The 18819-nt window shown below is 42.7% G+C and overlaps 2 protein-coding genes across 2 annotated transcripts in view; both read left to right on the forward strand.

Moving 5' to 3' along the window:
- Positions 1–291: 291 nt before the first annotated feature.
- On the forward strand, positions 292–13290 carry helq (helicase, POLQ like; the record flags this gene model as incomplete). Its single annotated transcript, XM_080841991.1, has 18 exons — positions 292–474; positions 746–1394; positions 1531–1709; positions 1966–2166; positions 2454–2526; positions 3213–3310; positions 3434–3532; positions 3707–3852; positions 4069–4308; positions 4676–4817; positions 5263–5367; positions 5988–6198; positions 7147–7304; positions 7762–7860; positions 8842–9021; positions 12056–12169; positions 12832–12966; positions 13201–13290. The coding sequence occupies 18 exons, from the start codon at positions 292–294 to the stop codon at positions 13288–13290; spliced, it is 3102 nt and encodes a 1033-aa protein (XP_080698117.1).
- Positions 13291–14054: 764 nt separating this feature from the next.
- Positions 14055–18819, forward strand: part of hpse (heparanase) — a gene marked incomplete at both ends in the record, with an annotated part of 6811 nt that continues 2046 nt past the window's right edge. Inside the window, 7 exons of the mRNA XM_080842543.1 lie at positions 14055–14275; positions 14446–14582; positions 15443–15571; positions 16617–16790; positions 17010–17181; positions 17903–17950; positions 18621–18714. Coding sequence (XP_080698669.1) covers positions 14055–14275; positions 14446–14582; positions 15443–15571; positions 16617–16790; positions 17010–17181; positions 17903–17950; positions 18621–18714 — 975 coding nt within the window. The remainder of the gene's footprint in view (positions 14276–14445; positions 14583–15442; positions 15572–16616; positions 16791–17009; positions 17182–17902; positions 17951–18620; positions 18715–18819) is intronic.

Raw genomic sequence — 18819 nt, forward strand, 5'->3', positions numbered from 1 at the left:
ATTTATCAACAAAATGGTTCATAAAACGCTACTAGCTAAATGTTTTGGGTTTGTCAACAAGTACATTGAACAAAACAACTTTAGAAAAAACAATTCCCGTTTCCGATGCACTTTTATGAAGAGGTAGAAATGGTGACATGTCACAAAAAGTTAATTCTTAGTAGCAGAAAACATGATGTTTTGTAGCTAACCTGTCATCACGTATGGTTACAAAAGCTATCTATCTTCTAGATAAGAACATTATGTGAATCTAGTACTTCACAACAACCCAGATCAAGGAAAAGTAACATCATGTTCAATGACACCGAAATCGTAATTAAACGTGGATCCGCAAGAAAGAGGTCAAGGGATGGTTCAAGGAGTAGTCTAACTCCTGCCAGGAAAAAAACTACCTCCACTGGTGGACAGTGTCCGCTAACTGTTACCAAGATAAAAGAGTACCTCGAAGTAACGCCTGAAGGAAATGCATTGGAGGTAAGCTATTCCCAATTGACTTGTTACAATCTTTGTTTCTCTCCATTATTATAGCAGTTATTTGTGACAGTGAGACAATGGAGGAAACAACCTTTCTTTGGTCTCCCATCAAATGTAAAAGATCTCGTCAGCAGACAGGTAGACTGCTTCCCAGTGGGCTACAGAGAATGAAAAGTTGCATCATTGGAAAGTACTGACGATATTAAACATGGAAACAGCTAGGCTACAGTTTCATATGCTGTATTGTATGCTAACTCATCACATCTTTCAGTATTGCAGTGACAATGAGGATCTATTCGGTGGCTACGACAGTATCCTTGGAGACTCTTCCTTCATGGCAAAGCTTGATGACGCAGAACAACAAATGAGACCACATGATGATGTATGTACAGGAGAAGGCAGTAAAACTCCAAATCTGAAACACACACCTATAAAAACAAGAGCAAATGCCACTTTGGAAGGGCTCACAGACTCACTGCTAGCGGACTGCTTAAATGATGGATCATTTCAAGATCTTCCTAGCTTACAGATAGAATCCCATGGAAAGGTGCATGAGAACTCAAAAATGGGCCAGTCCTTGGGTGGTGGGAACACGTCCACGCCCCTCGGCAAAAACCTCAGGGAGGCCCGTGCTCTTGATGGCATTCACCAAAAAGAGGATACACGTCCCGCACCCAAGGCCAGGAGGAGTATGGCGAACGCTATGAAAAAAGCTATGCTTGACAATGCAGCCACCTCATCCTCTAATGCTGTAAAAGTAGCTCAGCAGCAGAAGAAGATTGTAGTGACTGAGGAGATAAACGTTGCAATGCAGACCATCCAGTCGATTTCCTCGGAAACAGACCTGGGACCTTTCTTCGGCCTCCCCTCAAAAGTGAAAGACCTCATCTGCAGACTGAAGGGCATTCAGGATTTATATGGTAAACAAAATGGCAAAAGTCACAGCATAGTATTTTCAGTGTTTTTTTGGTGTTCTAATTTATTTTTTAACCATTACGGTGGTTTTTGTATGAGTTTTTTCTGAGGACATCTGTGGTCTTGGTTTTGCTGTTTCAGAGTGGCAGAAGACGTGTTTGACGCTGGATAGTGTTCTGCAGAGGAGGAACCTGATTTACTCCCTGCCCACCAGCGGTGGGAAGACACTAGTGGCTGAAATCCTCATTTTTAAGGAGATCCTGTGCAGAAAAAAGGATGCCCTCCTCATCCTGCCGTATGTGTCTTTGGTGCAGGAGAAAGTATGTGAATGCTACGACTGTCTGCCTCAAAGCTTGCTTAAGATTTGACAGTTTACCATTTGAAGTTGATATCTGTGGCATTTTTCATGCAATTGGTTTTATATGATTGGGAAAAATAATAATTTTCACATTTGTTGATTCATTTATGCATTGAATGGTTGTACTTTTACTGAACACATACATCCTTGCTGTAACTTTTCATTCATGGTGTGCAAGACAACATGTTCACAACTCCATGTCCACTTTCTTTTCACAGGTGCGGGGGTTAGCCAGCTTTGGTCTTGAGTTGGACTTCCTGGTAGAGGAATATGCAGGGAGCAAAGGCAAGTTCCCACCCTTGAAGAGAAGGCAGAACAATTCTCTGTACATCACAACCATTGAGAAAGGCCACAGCCTGGTCAACTCCTTGATTGAGAACACTCGGCTGGACAATGTTGGTCTGGTGGTGGTGGATGAGGTAAGACCATGCTCAAAGAAGAAGACAGCTATTTACATCAGGTCCTTTTCGGAAAGTGTTACATAGTCCAGGGAAGGTGTACATTGAATCAGTATATGCGCATAATTGATGTAAATGGAACTCATGACATTTTTACTTGACATGACATTGCTTGCCCCATTTTGAGCTATAGCATTAGTGTGTGTGCAGTGTTAATAGTATATCAAGCCTTATTTGTGTTTTAATATACAGAAAATATTCAAATAATTGACTTGGCAATAACCTCAACTCCTTTGGTTTGTTTTAAGCTTCACATGCTTGGGGACGGAAGCAGAGGGGCAATTCTTGAGATGACTTTGGCCAAAGTTTTACATGTTAGCAGTAAGTAGTTACCACAACAGATCCTTTAAAGATGTCATGTCAGTTGATAATAAGGTAGTTAAAAAAAGTGAATCACCTGTCGCATTTAATTTATATGGAATGGTGCCAGGTGATTGCTAGGTGGAAATTCACACTCGAGTTTACCTTGGACTCCAGAGTTGTGAATAAGGATCTTATAATTGTATATGAATATCGGGCTAACTCATGTCTCAGCAGACAATAGAGAGGCACAGGCTCACTGTCATCTTTGAGGACGAGAGAGAGAGAGCCCAGGCTCACTCCCAGACTGTAGCAGACAAGAGAAGCAAAGTTAAACACATCACACAAGGTTTATATAGAAAGAAGCATTATGTCAGCAGAGATGACCACATGGTGGGTTTCCCACATCCGAGGTCATTTGCTAAGCTCTTTGCAATGTAATGCATCAGCAAGCCAGAAAAGAAGGATTACTAGCTCTTATTAGCCCTCGCTTACACACTCACAGAAGGTACACTTTTAAGCAAACATACAGAATCAGAAACGTCAGCACTTAAGAATCAAAGACATACAAAGACAGTAACGTCATGTTTCAGCTCACAAAGGCATACGATTAACACGCATACATACTTGATTAAAGTCAGAGTTTCACATTTCTCTATCGGTGCCTGTACCCAACCATACGTTTTAACAATGTCATATTTCCACAGAATCAACACAAATCATTGGAATGAGTGCTACTCTTGGGAATGTCGGTGATCTGCAGAAGTTCTTGAAGGCTGAAAACTACACTAATGATTTCAGGCCCGTAAGTGTTTCAAGATGACATGGAGTTCCATGTCTTGTCTTGGCATGAGTGTTACGGTATGTCTTGCTGCTCTGCGTATGTTCTGAGTTATTTTGAGCCTTTATGAATCACTCTTGGTTTCAGGTCCAGTTGAATGAATATGTGAAGTTGGAGGACTCTATATATGAGGTTGATGTAAAAGAAGAACAATGTCTTAAATTCTCACGTCTGCTGAATTATAAGGTATGTTTTAGGATCTCGATTGTACAGGCCTGGTTCGCCACCATTATCTGCACCCAAAAAATGAAATGTATAAATATCAGTGTACCATATTGCCAGTTGTGAAGTTTAACTATTTGCTGTGTACCTGAATGTTGATACATTATTTCCTGAAAATATTCTCTTCTGATCTGATAGTATTCCAATAGCTTGAAGAAAATGGACCCAGACCATATTGTTGCCTTGGTTACAGAAGTGATTCCATCGCAGTCCTGTTTGGTTTTCTGTTCAACTAAGAAGAACTGTGAGAACGTAGCTGGAATGATTTGCAAGTACTTGGCACGGTTGGTAGACATGACGGGGGAATTCAAGCAAAGAATTTGGAAAGTGGAAATATAATAACTTTTAGATCTGTCCATGTTGAGTTGTTAAATAAAATAATATATACAGAATGGTTTAAAGTCAGATAATATAATCTTCAGTCTTTATGAATCAGTGTCAGCTTAATGTACCATACATTTAAAAAAATATACAAACATGGCATATTGTTTTGTCTACAGAAACTTCCTGTCACACAAGGAGGTAGAGAAGGCCACTCTGTTGAAGGAGCTGAAGGACTGTGGGAACGGGGCGCTGTGTCCCGTCCTGAAGAAGACGGTGCCCTACGGCCTGGCCTACCACCACAGCGGCCTGACCAGTGACGAGCGCAGGCTGGTAGAGGAGGCCTACTCAGCTGGGGTGCTCTGTCTCCTCACCTGCACCTCCACACTGGCCGCCGGGGTCAACCTGCCAGCCCGAAGGTCAGCCGCTCCCTCAGCGCAATGGGGGAAGGTGCACTGTTGTGCATACAACTGACAAGTGGTTGAACCTTTTTAAGACACTACTTTATGAAGGTGTCCTTTATCATTGTGACGCAAAGTGCTTTCTTATCCAAAGTGCTGTATAATTAAAAATTTTGCATTTTATTTTATATTTAATATTATGATTAGTATGATAAGTATTACATATAATTAGAAATGCAGAACTTTTTACATGTGTTGTAAATGTTTACTATGTTGTGGCTTGAATGGGATTTGGCATCACCACCTGTGTGTACGTGTGCGTGTGCGGGTGTGTGTGTTTGTTATGTGAATGCACATTTATTGAGAGTGATCCCCTCTGTATCAGGGTGATTCTGCGCTCACCGTACATAGCCATGGACTTCCTGAAGAGGAGTCAGTACAAACAGATGGTGGGCCGAGCGGGTCGCGCTGGCATTGACTCCATGGGAGAGAGCATCCTGGTCCTGCAGGAGAAGGACAAGCTCATGGTAACAGCAGCCATTAGTTTGGATGCAACAGTTTCATTTATTTGCCTACATGATTTACAATTGGCATTCTTTATTTTTTTCAATGTTTATTTTTGTTATTTGGTTAGGAAATATGTAACTGATATGCTAAATCAAATATAAGGTTCAAAAAAATATAGCTTCATTTATTTTTAGCCATGATTTAGAATTGCCAATTGTCTGTTTTTTTTTTCAATGTTTATGTGTGTCATGTGATTAAGAAATGATGTGCTAAATCAAATATATAGATATTTGTATTCCATCAATTAGATAATTCTTTATCGAAGTGTTTGTTGCTACACTTCAGCCATGTTTGTACTCTTTCAATATGAATCCATGACCTTCATGGGGTTTCAGTGTTGTCACAGTAACCTTGGGGAGTTGCTGTTGCTGTCCTTTTTTACAATGACTTCCGGAATGTTCTCAGGCTCAGAAGCTGTTGTCAGCTCCAATGGAACAGTGCTTCAGCAACCTGCTCCATGACGGAGGCAAAGGGCTCCTGAGCCTCATCTTGTCCCTTATCGGCTTGAATGTAAGTGCTCACACTCAGAACTGTGACGGCCACGGCTGGACATGTATAGAGTTGCATAGACCTGAAACAACTATACATTTGCAAACATGCTTTGGATAAAATATCAGTAGTACAACTTTATATGACATTACTTGAAATGAGGTAATCTTGAATAAGTTTGCTTGCATCTGTTGTGTATGTAGATAAATATAGTTATACATACATACACACAGAGATACATGCACACACACACACACACTCACACACACACACTCACACACACACAGACACACACACACACACACACACACAGACACACACACACACACACAGAGACACACACACACACACACAGAGACACAGACACACACACACAGAGACACAGACACACACACACAGAGACACAGAGACACAGAGACACAGAGACACAGAGACACACAGACACACAGACACACAGACACACAGACACACAGACACACAGACACAGACACACACACAGAGACACACACACAGACACAGACACAGAGACACAGACACAGACATGTACCCTATTTCTTCTGTTTTGGTTGTGATGAGTCACTTAAGGGCTCCATTTTGAAACTCTACAAGCACTTCTCCACTTGTGCCCTTGCCTCTGTCAGGTAGCACAGACCCTAGATCAGCTCCGGAGCTTCCTGTCTGGCACACTGCTGGGCGTGCAGCAGGCTCACGTCAGTCCGGAGCGCAGCTTGGCAGAGATGGCGGAGCAATCAGTGGAAGCTCTCATGGAGAAAGGCCTCATCACCTGCGCTGCCGACGACCACGGCAGCTCTGTTCTCCTCATCACTAAGCTGGGGAGGGCCACGTATAAAGGTGTGTTGCCAGATCTGTTCTCCTCATCAGTAAGCTAGGGAGGGCCACTTATAAAGGTGTGTTGCCAGATCTGTTGTTCTCTTCACTAAGCTAGGGAGGGCCACTTATAAAGGTGTGTTGCCAGATCTGTTGTTCTCTTCACTAAGCTAGGGAGGGCCACTTATAAAGGTGTGTTGCCAGATCTGTTCTCCTCATCAGTAAGCTAGGGAGGGCCACTTATAAAGGTGTGTTGCCAGATCTGTTGTTCTCTTCACTAAGCTAGGGAGGGCCACTTATAAAGGTGTGTTGCCAGATCTGTTGTTCTCTTCACTAAGCTAGGGAGGGCCACTTATAAAGGTGTGTTGCCAGATCTGTTGTTCTCTTCACTAAGCTAGGGAGGGCCACTTATAAAGGTGTGTTGCCAGATCTGTTCTCTTCTTAACTAAGATGGGGCGGGCCACTTATAAAGGTGTGTTGCCAGTCCGTGCACGGCTGCAAAGAGTACCTGAGCTTCTACATGCTGAGGCTTACTGTGGTGCTGTTGGTAGTTTATTTCTTTGCTAATAAATGCATCTATTCATGTAGTAATTATGTAATGAATGAGGTCTTGGCCCAAGGATAAACCACAATATTCTTGTACATGTTGTGCATCTTGTCAATGTTTTGATTTTTATATTCTTATCTGGACCTGGAAAATGTAACCTAATTAATTCCTTAAATAGAAACTAGATGAACCTTCATGATACCATCAGAATTTTACGGTAATTACTGATAACTGCACCTTTTGATTAAAAAAAAAAAAAAATCTATCTTTGAAAAAAAAAATCATCTAATTGGTGAAACATGAAGTGTGGATCAAGTGCATTGCATGGCTGGCCACATGGGGGCAGTATGTTCCCATTGTGCTGTTGCTGCTGTCTACCCATCAACTCCAGCCACTGAACGCCCTGGTTGTGTTTCTGCGTGCAGGTTCAGTGGACCTGACCCACAGCAGTGTCTTGTACAGGGACCTGTCAAAGGGCCTGGAGGGGCTGCTGCTGAACAGCCTCCTGCACCTCGTGTACCTGGTGACCCCTTATGACACGGTCTCCCAGTGCAAGCCTGACTGGATGATCTACTTCCGACAGGTGAGGACGTCGGCCCAGCGGAAACTTCTGAGAGCATCAGTTATCTATTTCGTACAAAGATGCATGACAGAGTCTTATTTTTATTTTTAGTCTTATTCTTATTTTATTCCTGAAGTGACATCATCCTCTGGCATGTTTCTCTGGTGTCACCTGGTATCTTGTTATCTATTCCTCACGCTCACCGGATAGGAAAATGTTTGTGTGTGTGTGTGTGTGTGTGTGTGTGTGTGTGTGTGTGTGTGTCCACTTGTGTGCTTACCCACTTGTGTTGTGAGCATGCCGGTGAGTGTGCGCGTGTGTGTGTGTGTGTGTGTGTCAGCATGCGAAGGAAAGTAAATTTTATGCTTACCGGGGTGCCCTCACATCTTTCAGATTTCATTTCCACAGCTGTTATATGAAATAAATAGGAAGAGGCCTGTAACCTTTGCCGGATTGTTCTCTCTCGTCCTGTTCTCAGTTCACGCTGTTGACCGCGTCGGAGCAAAGGATCTGTGCGGCGGTGGGCGTCCCGGAGAGCTTTGTGGCGAGGAAGGCGGCAGGCCAGAGTGTCAAGAAGGTAAAGAAGGAGTCCCATCACGCGTCGAGGATTTATTTTTTTCGATATCGAAAGCTTTTAAGATATCAAAGCTATTAAGATCTTATCGCTGGGGATTCTCATCTGAATGCAGGCAGAAGGAGGGGAGGCCTCTCATTCGCTGGTCATCATCAAATTAAAATGGCTTTTTTCCCCCCTCACTAAAGTCCATTATGCTTTAGAGGATTACTGCGACCAGTTTAATCTCTGTTCTTGTCATCCTGGTGTCGCATGAGGGGAAGTAAGAGTAATTTCTCACAGAAAGCACATCGACACATTGATGTTATTTTTGGATAGCTTTCGTTCAGTGCGACTGCAATTGCGGTCTAAGGAGCACATGTCAAGTCATCTTGTGCTGCAGGAAAATAACAGTCATTTAATTCGGAGTCCAGAATGTGATGTGGTGATGGAATCTGGATAGCGTGTGCTTTCTGAGTGATGTGATTAACGGTCCTACATCCTCTATCATTCTTCCTCTTTTCCTTTTTTTTATTTCCTTCTTTCTTTCTGTCTGTCCATCTTTTCTTTCGGTTTGTCTTTCTTTCTTATTTTCTCTTTCTTCCTTCCTTCCTTTCTCTCTCTCTCTACCCCTTTCTCTCTCTTTCTCTCTGTCTGTCTGTCTCTCTCCCTCCTCCTCTTCTCTATCTCTCCCTCTCTTTCTCTCTCTCCCCCTACCCCTCTCTCTGTCTCTCTCTCTCCCTCCTCCTCTTCTCTATCACTTCCTCTCTCTCTCTCTCTCCCCTACCCCTCTCTCTCTCTTTCTCTCTCTCCCCCCTCTCTCTCTCCCCCTACCCCTCTCTCTCTCTCTCTCTGTCTCTATCTCTCTCTGTCTCTCTCTCTCCCTCCTCCTCTTCTCTATCACTTCCTCTCTCTCGCTCTCTCCCCCCCCCCCTCTCTCTTTCTCCCTCTCTTTCTCTCTCTCTCTGTCTCTCTGTCTCTCCCCCCCACCCCCCCCCCCCCCAGTCTAAGTCTGTGGACACAGAGGTGGCCAACCGTCTGTATTTGTCCCTGGTGCTGCACGCTCTGCTGAAGGAGACGGACGTGTGGAGCGTGTCGGAGCGCTTCCAGTTGACCCGCGGCTTTGTGCAGATGCTCCTCAGCTCCTCCTCGGCCTTCTGCTCCTGCGTGCTCCACTTCGCTGAGGTCTGACCCCCCCGCCCCCCCCCCTGACACCCCCTTACACTGACAATACAGCAAAAGCTGTTCACGGTTAAGAAGGGAATCTTTATGTTCTTTATTGGCGGAAAGCCATGCTTACTGTGTGTGGATGTTGAGAAAGGATTTCTCATAGGAAAGAAAGAGGCCTGGATGTGAATGCTTGATTTACCTTCTACACCACTTCAATTCAGTTCAATTCAATTTTACAAATAGAGTAAAAAACAATACAATTGTCTCAAGGTGCTTTAGAGACCAGGGCCTGAACTCTCCTGGAGCTAGCTCTGTGGCGGGAAGAAACTTTAAGCAGAACTTTGGCTCAAAAAGTGGGGGGGGGCTGAGCTGGGCTATTTGCTTGGAGATCACTCGCTGTAAGAGAGAGAAAATATGGTTAGTAAACATCAATTTCATTAACAGATACATTGAGGTAATTCAATTATTCTGAGGGAGAGGCTGCTTGGCAAGTTTTATGGGAATTTTGTTTGTGTCTAGCTATGTTTAGTTATGGATGACTTGGTGGATGTGAATTTTAGTTATATCAGAATATAAAAGAAGTATAAAGACTGTTGCTACAGGTGTCTGTTTTTGATGCATTATGCATGACTATGGGATGCACTAAAGAGTCATGTCTTTAGTCTAGATTTAAAGATGCTGAGGTGAACAAGGCAGAGATTGCAGCACGGACATGCTGAGCTAATTATTTAGTTTTAGTTAATTAGTTTAGTTCGGTATGAGTTGGAGGCTCTTTTTCGAGTTGTTGCTACATCCGGACGGAAGAGCATTGCAGTAGTCTAGTCGCAACGTAATAAAAGCGTGTATTCGTTTTTCTGCATCTCGGAGGGATGAGACTTTTCTGATTTTGCAAATATTGCCTAGATGAAAAAGTTATGTCTGAGATCTGTTTTATGTGTGAGTCAAGTAGGAGGTCTTGGTTCATAATTACCCCGAGATTTTTGGTGCTAGTGTTGGATGTTAATGAGCTGTCAGGTCAATGGGTGTGCAGGATTCTAGGAGCGCACCAGGTTGTTGGGGTGCTACAGAGGTAGTCATAGAGGGCACCAGGAAGGGCTATGGGGTCTGGGGCTAGGTAGTCTACTCTATATAGTGTCACAGGAGTGTCACAAGAGTGTCGCAATGACTGAGTTGCTCATCTTCAGCCTGCCCACACCTTTCTAACTGCCATTTTTTTTACGAAGAAAAAGCATAGATGGCATATAATTATTGAGCTAGAAGACTTAATTTTGCTAAATCATGAGGATGTCTGGGTTACTTTAAGGTTTGTAAAGGTAGATAGAGGTGTTTACCTGTGTTAAAAAGCCATATAGGCTTGTCTTAAATAACCCTGTAGGCCTGTGTAAAACTGCTGAGGTGAACAAGGCAGAGATTGCAGCACGGACATGCTGAGCTAGCCAGCAGAGCTCAGACACTCCAACGCATTTATCAGAAACATTCCCCTGTGTGAAATGGGATTATAAACAGCTATCTGGCTGGGCTGGATACATTATTGATGATATAATGGCTGTAGTTACCTGGCTATTTTTAGATATTTTTTTCAACAGCAGAGCTTTAAGTATAACACCACAGATATCCGCATTGTGTCAGCAGTTTTAAACAGGCAATAACACGATGAGTTGAACACCTAATGGCCACTGTTAGAGGCAGTAATTACCTGTATTTTCCCTCCAGTCTGCAGACTGTCAGGATCGGACAGGTTAGACACAAACAGGAAACAGAGCTCAATAGTGTGAGGGAATAATAGGCAATGGCACTAAGTGTTTCTCAATAGGTATGCTGCACTGTAATGATTCAATGGAGCTGTCAATTGAACACAGTGCTGCTCACTGATGGCATAATGAAGGGGAACTTGAATGGTTGCTAATTTAGAAGTGTAACCTCCATCTGGATAGTAGGTGTGGGGTGATTTTTGCAATATGGAATTGCAGATGGAATCGTCATGGTACCTTTCCTATGTATATTGTCTGTGTAGAAAATGTGTAAGATGCTGTCTGTATGTACAGACTGTGTTAGGGGAAAATTCACACTCAAGTTTAACTTGAGTACCCTGGACTCCAGAGCTGTGTATAAGTATCTTTTTTTTAAACTGCATATCGGACTCACTCATGTCTTGGAAAACAAGAGAGAGACACAGGCTCAGTCTCATCCTGGACGATAAGAGAGAGAGAGAGAGCCCGGGCTCACTCCCAGACTGCAGCGGACGAGAGAGAAGCAAAGTTAAACACATCACACAAGGTTTATATAGAAAGAAGTTTGCGTTTTCTGACGCCAAAGCTCTTTGTCAGCAGAGTCCACATCCGAGGTCATGCTTATGGCAACGTAATGCATCAGCAAGGCAGAAAATAAGACACGACTAGTTCTTCTTATCAGCCCTTGCTTACGCGCGCACACACACACAGAAGGTACACTTTTGAGCACACACACAAAGTGTCATGTCATACGTCATGTTTCAGCTCACGAAGGCATATGATTGACCCACATCCATACTTGATTAAAGTCAGAGTCTCACATTTCTCTAGCAGTCTGTTCTCCAAACACAAAGCTTGTAGATGTATAACTGTGATTTAATTCTGAAGAACCTCATTTAAAAAAAAAAGTCATTGTCTCAAGAACGAAGATCAGTGCATAGAAACTTCTCTTATTGCTCCTTCAGAATGACATCAATGTGGTGGGCAGGCCAACTTCTTAAAACTCTTTTCTAATTGTTTCCATTGTTGGTGCCTACATTTGGCCAAGGACTGCCCCTTACTAAATTAGCGGTCAAAAATGTTTGATCTAATGCCATTACCATGAACAGTTCCTCTGATCGTCAGACATGTAGAGGGTTTTAGTGTGTGCACTGCACCCACACAAATGTGTGTGTGTGTGTCCTGTGGCCTCCATATATAACATGTGTGTGTTGCAGTGAGTCGTTTGTGCAATAAAAAACTGACTGCAGTCAGCCTTGTTTGTTTTTGCTGTGTTAAACTGTGCTTTGATATGTATGTGTTGGTGTCACCCCGGTCAGGAACTGGAGGAGTTCTGGCCCTTCAAGGCTCTCCTGTCTGAGCTGACCCGTCGACTCACCTACTGCGTGAAGGCCGAACTCATCCCCCTGATGGAAGTGACAGGGGTCATGGAGGTCAGAGTTCAACCCATTTCCCTCGATGCACCTGTCTTCATAAAAACAGCATTATCTTCTTCACAGCCGCAACACGTCTTGGTTCTTCTATATTACAGATTTCTCAAGGGGCACAATTAACCATTGTGGCTTCTCTTAAGTGTATTTTATGAATTATTAGTACAGTGTTTAGGTGTTGAGGGCATGCACTAGCATAGTACCTTCTTATCATATCTAGATGCATGTTGTTTACTTCAACCATTCGAAGGACACATTCTGGGTTGCACCAAGCACAGTTAGCCTCTTTGGAAGGGCAGAGAGAAATCCTGCTGCTTCAGCTTTCTCAACCACATCTGAATGCAGCGTCTGTGGTCCTTAAACGCTCGCCGGGAGCCGGGTGCAGACCCGAGAGCTGCCTGAAGTCAAGACATTCCTGGAGGAGTCCAAATTGAGTTAACCCATTTCAACCTCCTCATAGACACTAATGAGACTGGGAGTGCTGCTGATGAGCAGTGTCTGAGCACTGGGCTTCTCATGAGGTCTTTACATGAGGTGTGTGTGTGTGTGTGTGTTTGTGTGTGTGTGTGTGTGTGTGTGTGTCGTGTTTGTGTGTCGTGTTTGTGTGTGACTGTGTGACTGTGTGTGTGTGTGTGTGTGTGTGTGTGTGTGTGTGTCTTCACCAGGCACGGGCCAAGCAGCTGCACAGTGCTGGTTACAAGACCCTGGCTCACCTCGCCAATGCAGACCCTGGAGATCTGGTCAAGTCACTGGAGAACCTGTCCAAACGACAGGCCAATCAGATGGTGGCCTCGGCAAAGGTTAGTGACATTTTTTTCAAATTCATTATTTTATGTTCTGCGCTTTCAAAAGATTAATGGATAAATATGTTTTGAAAATATATTTTTTTTTCAACCCTCTACATGACTCTGGTCTTAAGAATGTGATGTGTTGATTTTTCATTTCACTATCAACGCATACCCATGAGTGGTGTATTCATAGTCATGTTTGTGCATGGTTTTGCTGAAGTGAAGATATGTGTTGTTCAATTGTAGATGCTGCTCCAGGAGAAAGCAGAGGCCTTGCAAGAGGAGGTGGATGACTTACTGACAAAACCAACTGATCTCCATTTAGTGGATAGCTAGCTTCAGAAAAAAAGGAATATATATGTTTTGTTACTGTTTATTTATTTTTATACAAGTGCTGTCCACAATAGCTACAAATAAAACAGAAATAAACCCCACACTGTCCTCCTTTCTGCGATTTCTTTCTACATTTTAAAGGCAAACCGGGAATTTTCATCCTTGGCCCTAGTTTCAGATCTTTTTGTGTCCAACTTTTACTAAGGACAATTAACGACCGAAAATTGCCCCTTGGAATTACATCGTGTAGGCGTTTTAATATCGTCCTCAGTAAAAAAAAAAATGGCACCCCAAAAGATCTACAAAACAAGCCTGACTTCAGTCAGTTTTATTAACCTAGGATAGGGTACAGGTTGAAGAAAATCGACAGTTCCATAAACGTGTACAATCAGAGTCCAATGTATGATACATCCTATACCACGTGGTCTCCTCTCACCGTGCACTGACGGTGGGACGGGTCCGGTTTGTTTTCACTTCCCTCTCCAGCTATGACGCTCCTCCCATACGTTTTTGTTTGCACTCACGGGGCAGGTAGTTCATCTCTTTGTAAATGAGAGAGAGAGACAAAGCCATGTTCACATGAAGCCGGGCAAAACCTAGGTTGATTTTTACAAAAAAAACACATATCACCTTTTAGGTGCTCCGGAAAACACTGAATACGTTTTTTTAAACCAAGTCTGCCTGCGATTGAACGAAGGACATGAGCATTTCATCAGTGAAGAGAAAAAAGGCAACCCGTAAGAAGTGAGAAGCCGGAGACTCTCGACATGGGTATGAATGCGGTGGTTATGAGATTCACGGCCGCTTGGTTCCTTCTGGTATTCCATGGTCCTTACGTTCGACCAGATTTGTTTGGGAAGTTTGACTTGGAACCAGTGAATTTAGACGTGGACACTGATCGTGTGATGAAGAGAGTGAATGAGCGTTTTCTCTCTGTGGCCATCGATGCGAGTCTGGTCGCCGAAGAGAAGTTCGTGTATCTCTTAGCGTAAGTCATACTCAGTGGTGATGTCTAAACAGGGTCCTGTTCATACATCACTTCTCATAGCTCGTCTCATACCAATAGCACTGTGCAGGAATGATAATGGCAATAAAGAACCACAGGACGCGTTAATTGTTTCAGTTATTAGGAAAGTAAACCCGATGTGTTTTCTTTAGATCTCCTAAGCTGAAGACGTTATCAAGTGCCCTGAGTCCTGGCTTTCTGCGATTTGGAGGGACCAAACAGGATTTTATGACATTCAACCCCCGCACTTACCACCAGGAATATCCCAGGCACTCGTATGGTTATCTTGGTGAGTTATGCCTCACAGACACAGTTAGAACAATATCTAGACCTAGAGAGAAGCAATCATTTCCTTATTGTGTGACAGCTACATCATCCCTCACTCTTCTGGTGTGAAAAGAGGTTGTGTGGTGGTCACGTGATTCGCTCAGCATGATTCTTGTTTGGAGTTGATGAGCAGACAGTCGGCTGATTCATCTGCCTGAAGCTTCGTGCCATGTGTTATGGTCAGAATTGGGATCTCAAATTAAAACACGATGGTATCCTATTTCCAGCTCAAACCTAACCTGGAAATACTCTACATATAGGCATTTCTGAAAAGGCATAGATGTGTGTTGGGTTGTGCTCTGTGTATAAGCTGTATGCATATCTTACCTAGTTATTTTGACAAATAGACTATAAGATTTTGTCCTATTTTAACACTGAACAGAAACATTCCCAGGTACCATCTCAAATATGGTGCCCCCATTGGAGATATACATTCATAGGCCTACCTGTCTTCACAATGATGGACAAATCTTTACAGCAGAATACTTGTATTAAAATAGACCCATGAAAAACAGGTATTTGCTCTCAATGTATTTCACACAGCAAAGGGAATTAAGTATCCAGAAATGTCTTTCTTTCCTGAAGCTTGTGTTATGGTCAGAATTGGGATTGGGATTGGGATCTCAAATTAAAACACGATGGTATCCTATTTCCAGCTCAAACCTAACCTGGAAATACTTTACATAGAGGCATTTCTGAAAATGTCTCAAATATGGTGCCCCCATTGGAGATATACATTCATAGGCCTGCCTGTCTTCACAAGATATATATATATATACAGTATCTGCTATACTTAGATATGAACTTTTTTCACATGCACAGGGGACACCTGTAAGAGACTAGAACTTCCACCATTGTTGGAGGAGAACCTGAAGAAGCAATGGGCACTGCAGACTCTTCTCTTGCAACAAGAGGACTTGAAGGGAACGTACAAAAATGTCCGGTTTACTGGTGGGTATATTTTTGATATTTAGTTCCTATTTATTTATTTATTTATGTAGGGAACATAGATGAGGAGGACTATTACCTCAGCATTGGTAGACCATCTTCTCTTACGGAGTCACTGGGATGATGAGTGAGGGGGATGGGTGATATAATATATATTTTAAAAACTGACTAACATGATGGCTCCGTTGCGGCTGTTGATTTTTCGACACTGCCTGCGTGAGACACGCATCAATTTTTCACGCATGAGGTAAGAAAATATATATAATAAAAAAGATGTTTTGATCGTCATATTGACATCATAATACCAGCAACATTATAAAAACTGCCTGTTTCACTATAGTTTCGATGCCTGGGCTACATGACACAGATGACAGAAATATAAATGTTATAGTCTTTTTTTTCTTTAAATGGAGGCTATGTACCATAGTAATCCAGTGTAGGGTATAAATACATTACATTGAAAAGTTAATAGTTTCCCTTGTGCTCTCGTTCTCTCCCTCTGATCGAGGGTCTTAATACATTGATGTTTTTTTATTTTGTCTCTTCAGTATGAGATTGGCATAAGAATCTATACCTCTCCCGTGTAGAAATTATATCATCTATTTAAATTCTTTAATCAGTTTGCTTAGAATGTTCAAGTGGCTAAGAGTGTTTAAGTATGATTGGTGATTGGTTTTGTCTGGTTGCCAATGATGGACAAATCTATACAGCATAATACTTGTATTAAAATAGACCCATGAAAACAGGTATTTGATTCACCAAAGTATTGAGTCTCTCAATGTATTTCACACAGCAAAGGGAATGTATTATCCAGAAATGTCTTATCCTTAGCGTATCAGTTTTGGCGAGAGGGTATTTGCTTTCACTGGTATGTTTATATTAAGGTTAAAAAGTAACTGTATCTAGGATCTACACTCTCAGTTCTTCAGCAGCACTAATATCAATCTTATACTATATTTTCATGTAAGTTCTCACTAAACGTTATTGTTTGGAATAAAGGTTCTGCAGTGACTTTGATGATCAGCGTATTTAATCTCATTCTTAACAGAGTATGCTGTGGACCTGCTTCATTCCTTTGCGAACTGCACTGGATTAGACCTCATCTTTGGGCTCAATGCTTTGCTGAGGACCAAGGGAAACTCCTGGAACAGTCAGAATGCCAAGATGCTTCTGGAATACTGTGAATCCAGACAGTATAAAATGTCTTGGGAACTAGGCAATGGTACGACCCATTCACTAGTGTATTCAGTTGTTAGTATGAGGTGTCATAGGTACATAGAACTTCACCTGTAATCCTCACTGGTAATATACGATTTTCAACTTATTTTCCCCAAGATTGAAGTATTGTCAGTGTAAACATGCAGTTGTATTTCCAGGTATGAATACTTCAGAAGGACGTTTATGAGAGTGTACGAGATTGAGTTGTCTTCCTCCCCCTTAGAGCCCAACAGCTACCAAAAGAAGGCCGGCTTCAGGGTAGATGGCTACCAGCTGGGTCTGGACTTTGCCCATCTCCGGAAGATTCTGAGTAAGTCGAAACTCTACAAGTCCTCCGGGCTCTTCGGGCCCGACATCAGCCAGCCCAGAGACCACCGCCGGGATCTGCTGGAGGGGTGGGTAGTCCACGTTTTCACTCAAACGTTTAGCCACTGCTTCTTTAAAGGCACCCAGTGCAACTTTCGAGGCTTAAAAATAAACATTCAATTTCTAGTCTTTTTTACACGTAGTAAGTTTCAATAACTCCATACCATTACATATTGACATTCAAGGAGCAAAGATGAGACGTCGTTGTGTGGTGAGAACTGATAGAAAATCGAAAACAACAACAATCGCCGCCATTTTTTCCCCAAATCTTTATTTATTGGTGCCACCAATAAATAAAGCAGGATTCCAGTCAATGGAAAAATGGCCTCTCCCCACCGGCGATTGTTGTTGTTTATGTCAGTTCTCACCACACAACGACGTCTCATCTTTGCTGCTTGAATGTCGATATGTAATGGTATGGAGTTATTGAAACTTACTACGTGTAAAAAAGACTAAAAATTGAATGTTTATTTTTCGAGTCTCAAGCCTATAAAGTTGCACTGGGTGCCTTTTAAAAAGCAACCTGTTACCTGGTGAGGGCCTGCATTTCCTCTGCAGGTTGCACCCTGGGGGCTGAAGTCAGTGTTGCACCCTGTGGGCTGGAGTCAGTGATGCGGGAGTGAATTATGAGATACAGTTGTAGTCAGACGATTTAAGAGAATAGAGGGTTGTCAATTAAGGGTGTACCTTCATCATAAACATCAAAGTTTAATCTTCAATTAATCTTCAATCAATCTTTTGCCTTTTCAGGTTTCTGGAAAGTGGAGCAGAGGCAATCAATGCATGCACCTGGCATCAGTGAGTTAACTCCTCTCTCTCTCTTTCTCATTCTCTCTCTCTCTCTCTCTCTCTATGCCTATCCCTTAGTTTTTGTTTGCCTTTGTCTCCCTCTCCCTCTGTCTCTTCCCTTCCTCTTTGTCACTTATTCTTTTCACTCTCCCAGTCAGCTCTCCCAGTCACTCTCCCAGTAGCTCTCATTCTTTCTCCCCTCTTCCTTTCTCTCTTCCTCTCTCTCTATCTCTCTCCCTTCCTCTCTCTCTCTCTCTCTATCTGTTCCTCTCACCTTTGCCCTCTCTTTTTCTCTCTCTCTCTCTCTCTCTCTCTCACACTCTCTCTCTCTCTATCTCTCCGCACGTGGTGTTCTGCAGTCACATGGCACACCCATTCATAAACCAAACACAGACAGGACTGTGTGTTTGAAAAGGAAGTGCATGGACTTTCTATGAAAGCACCTGGTGGGAATAACCAGTGCGGTATTCATGCCTGTACTTATTCATGTTCACAGAATATGCTTTATCCCGCACCCCAAGGAATTAACCAGTGCTGTATTCATGCCTGCACTTATTCATGTACACAGAATATGCTTTCTCCTGTACCCCAAGGAACCAAGATAAACCATATAAAGGGTTGGCTCCACATTTGATTGAAGCCGTCTATTATTAGCGTATTCTTTTGTCTTTTTCCCCAGTTACTACGTCAACGGTAGAGATACATCACTGGAGGACTTCCTGGATCCTGATGTTCTTGATATGTTGGCCACGAAAACACAGGAAGTGCTCGAGGTAGTAAAGAACCCCTTAACATGCACAACATTCCTCCCCTTTTTTTCACATTTCTTTCATAGTGGCTTGTTTGCTTTGGCTAGCCGTCTGTCTGTATTTGGACTT

The sequence above is a fragment of the Sprattus sprattus genome (genome assembly GCF_963457725.1).
Source record: "Sprattus sprattus genome assembly, chromosome: 7".
NCBI classification, from domain to species: Eukaryota; Metazoa; Chordata; class Actinopteri; order Clupeiformes; family Clupeidae; genus Sprattus; species Sprattus sprattus.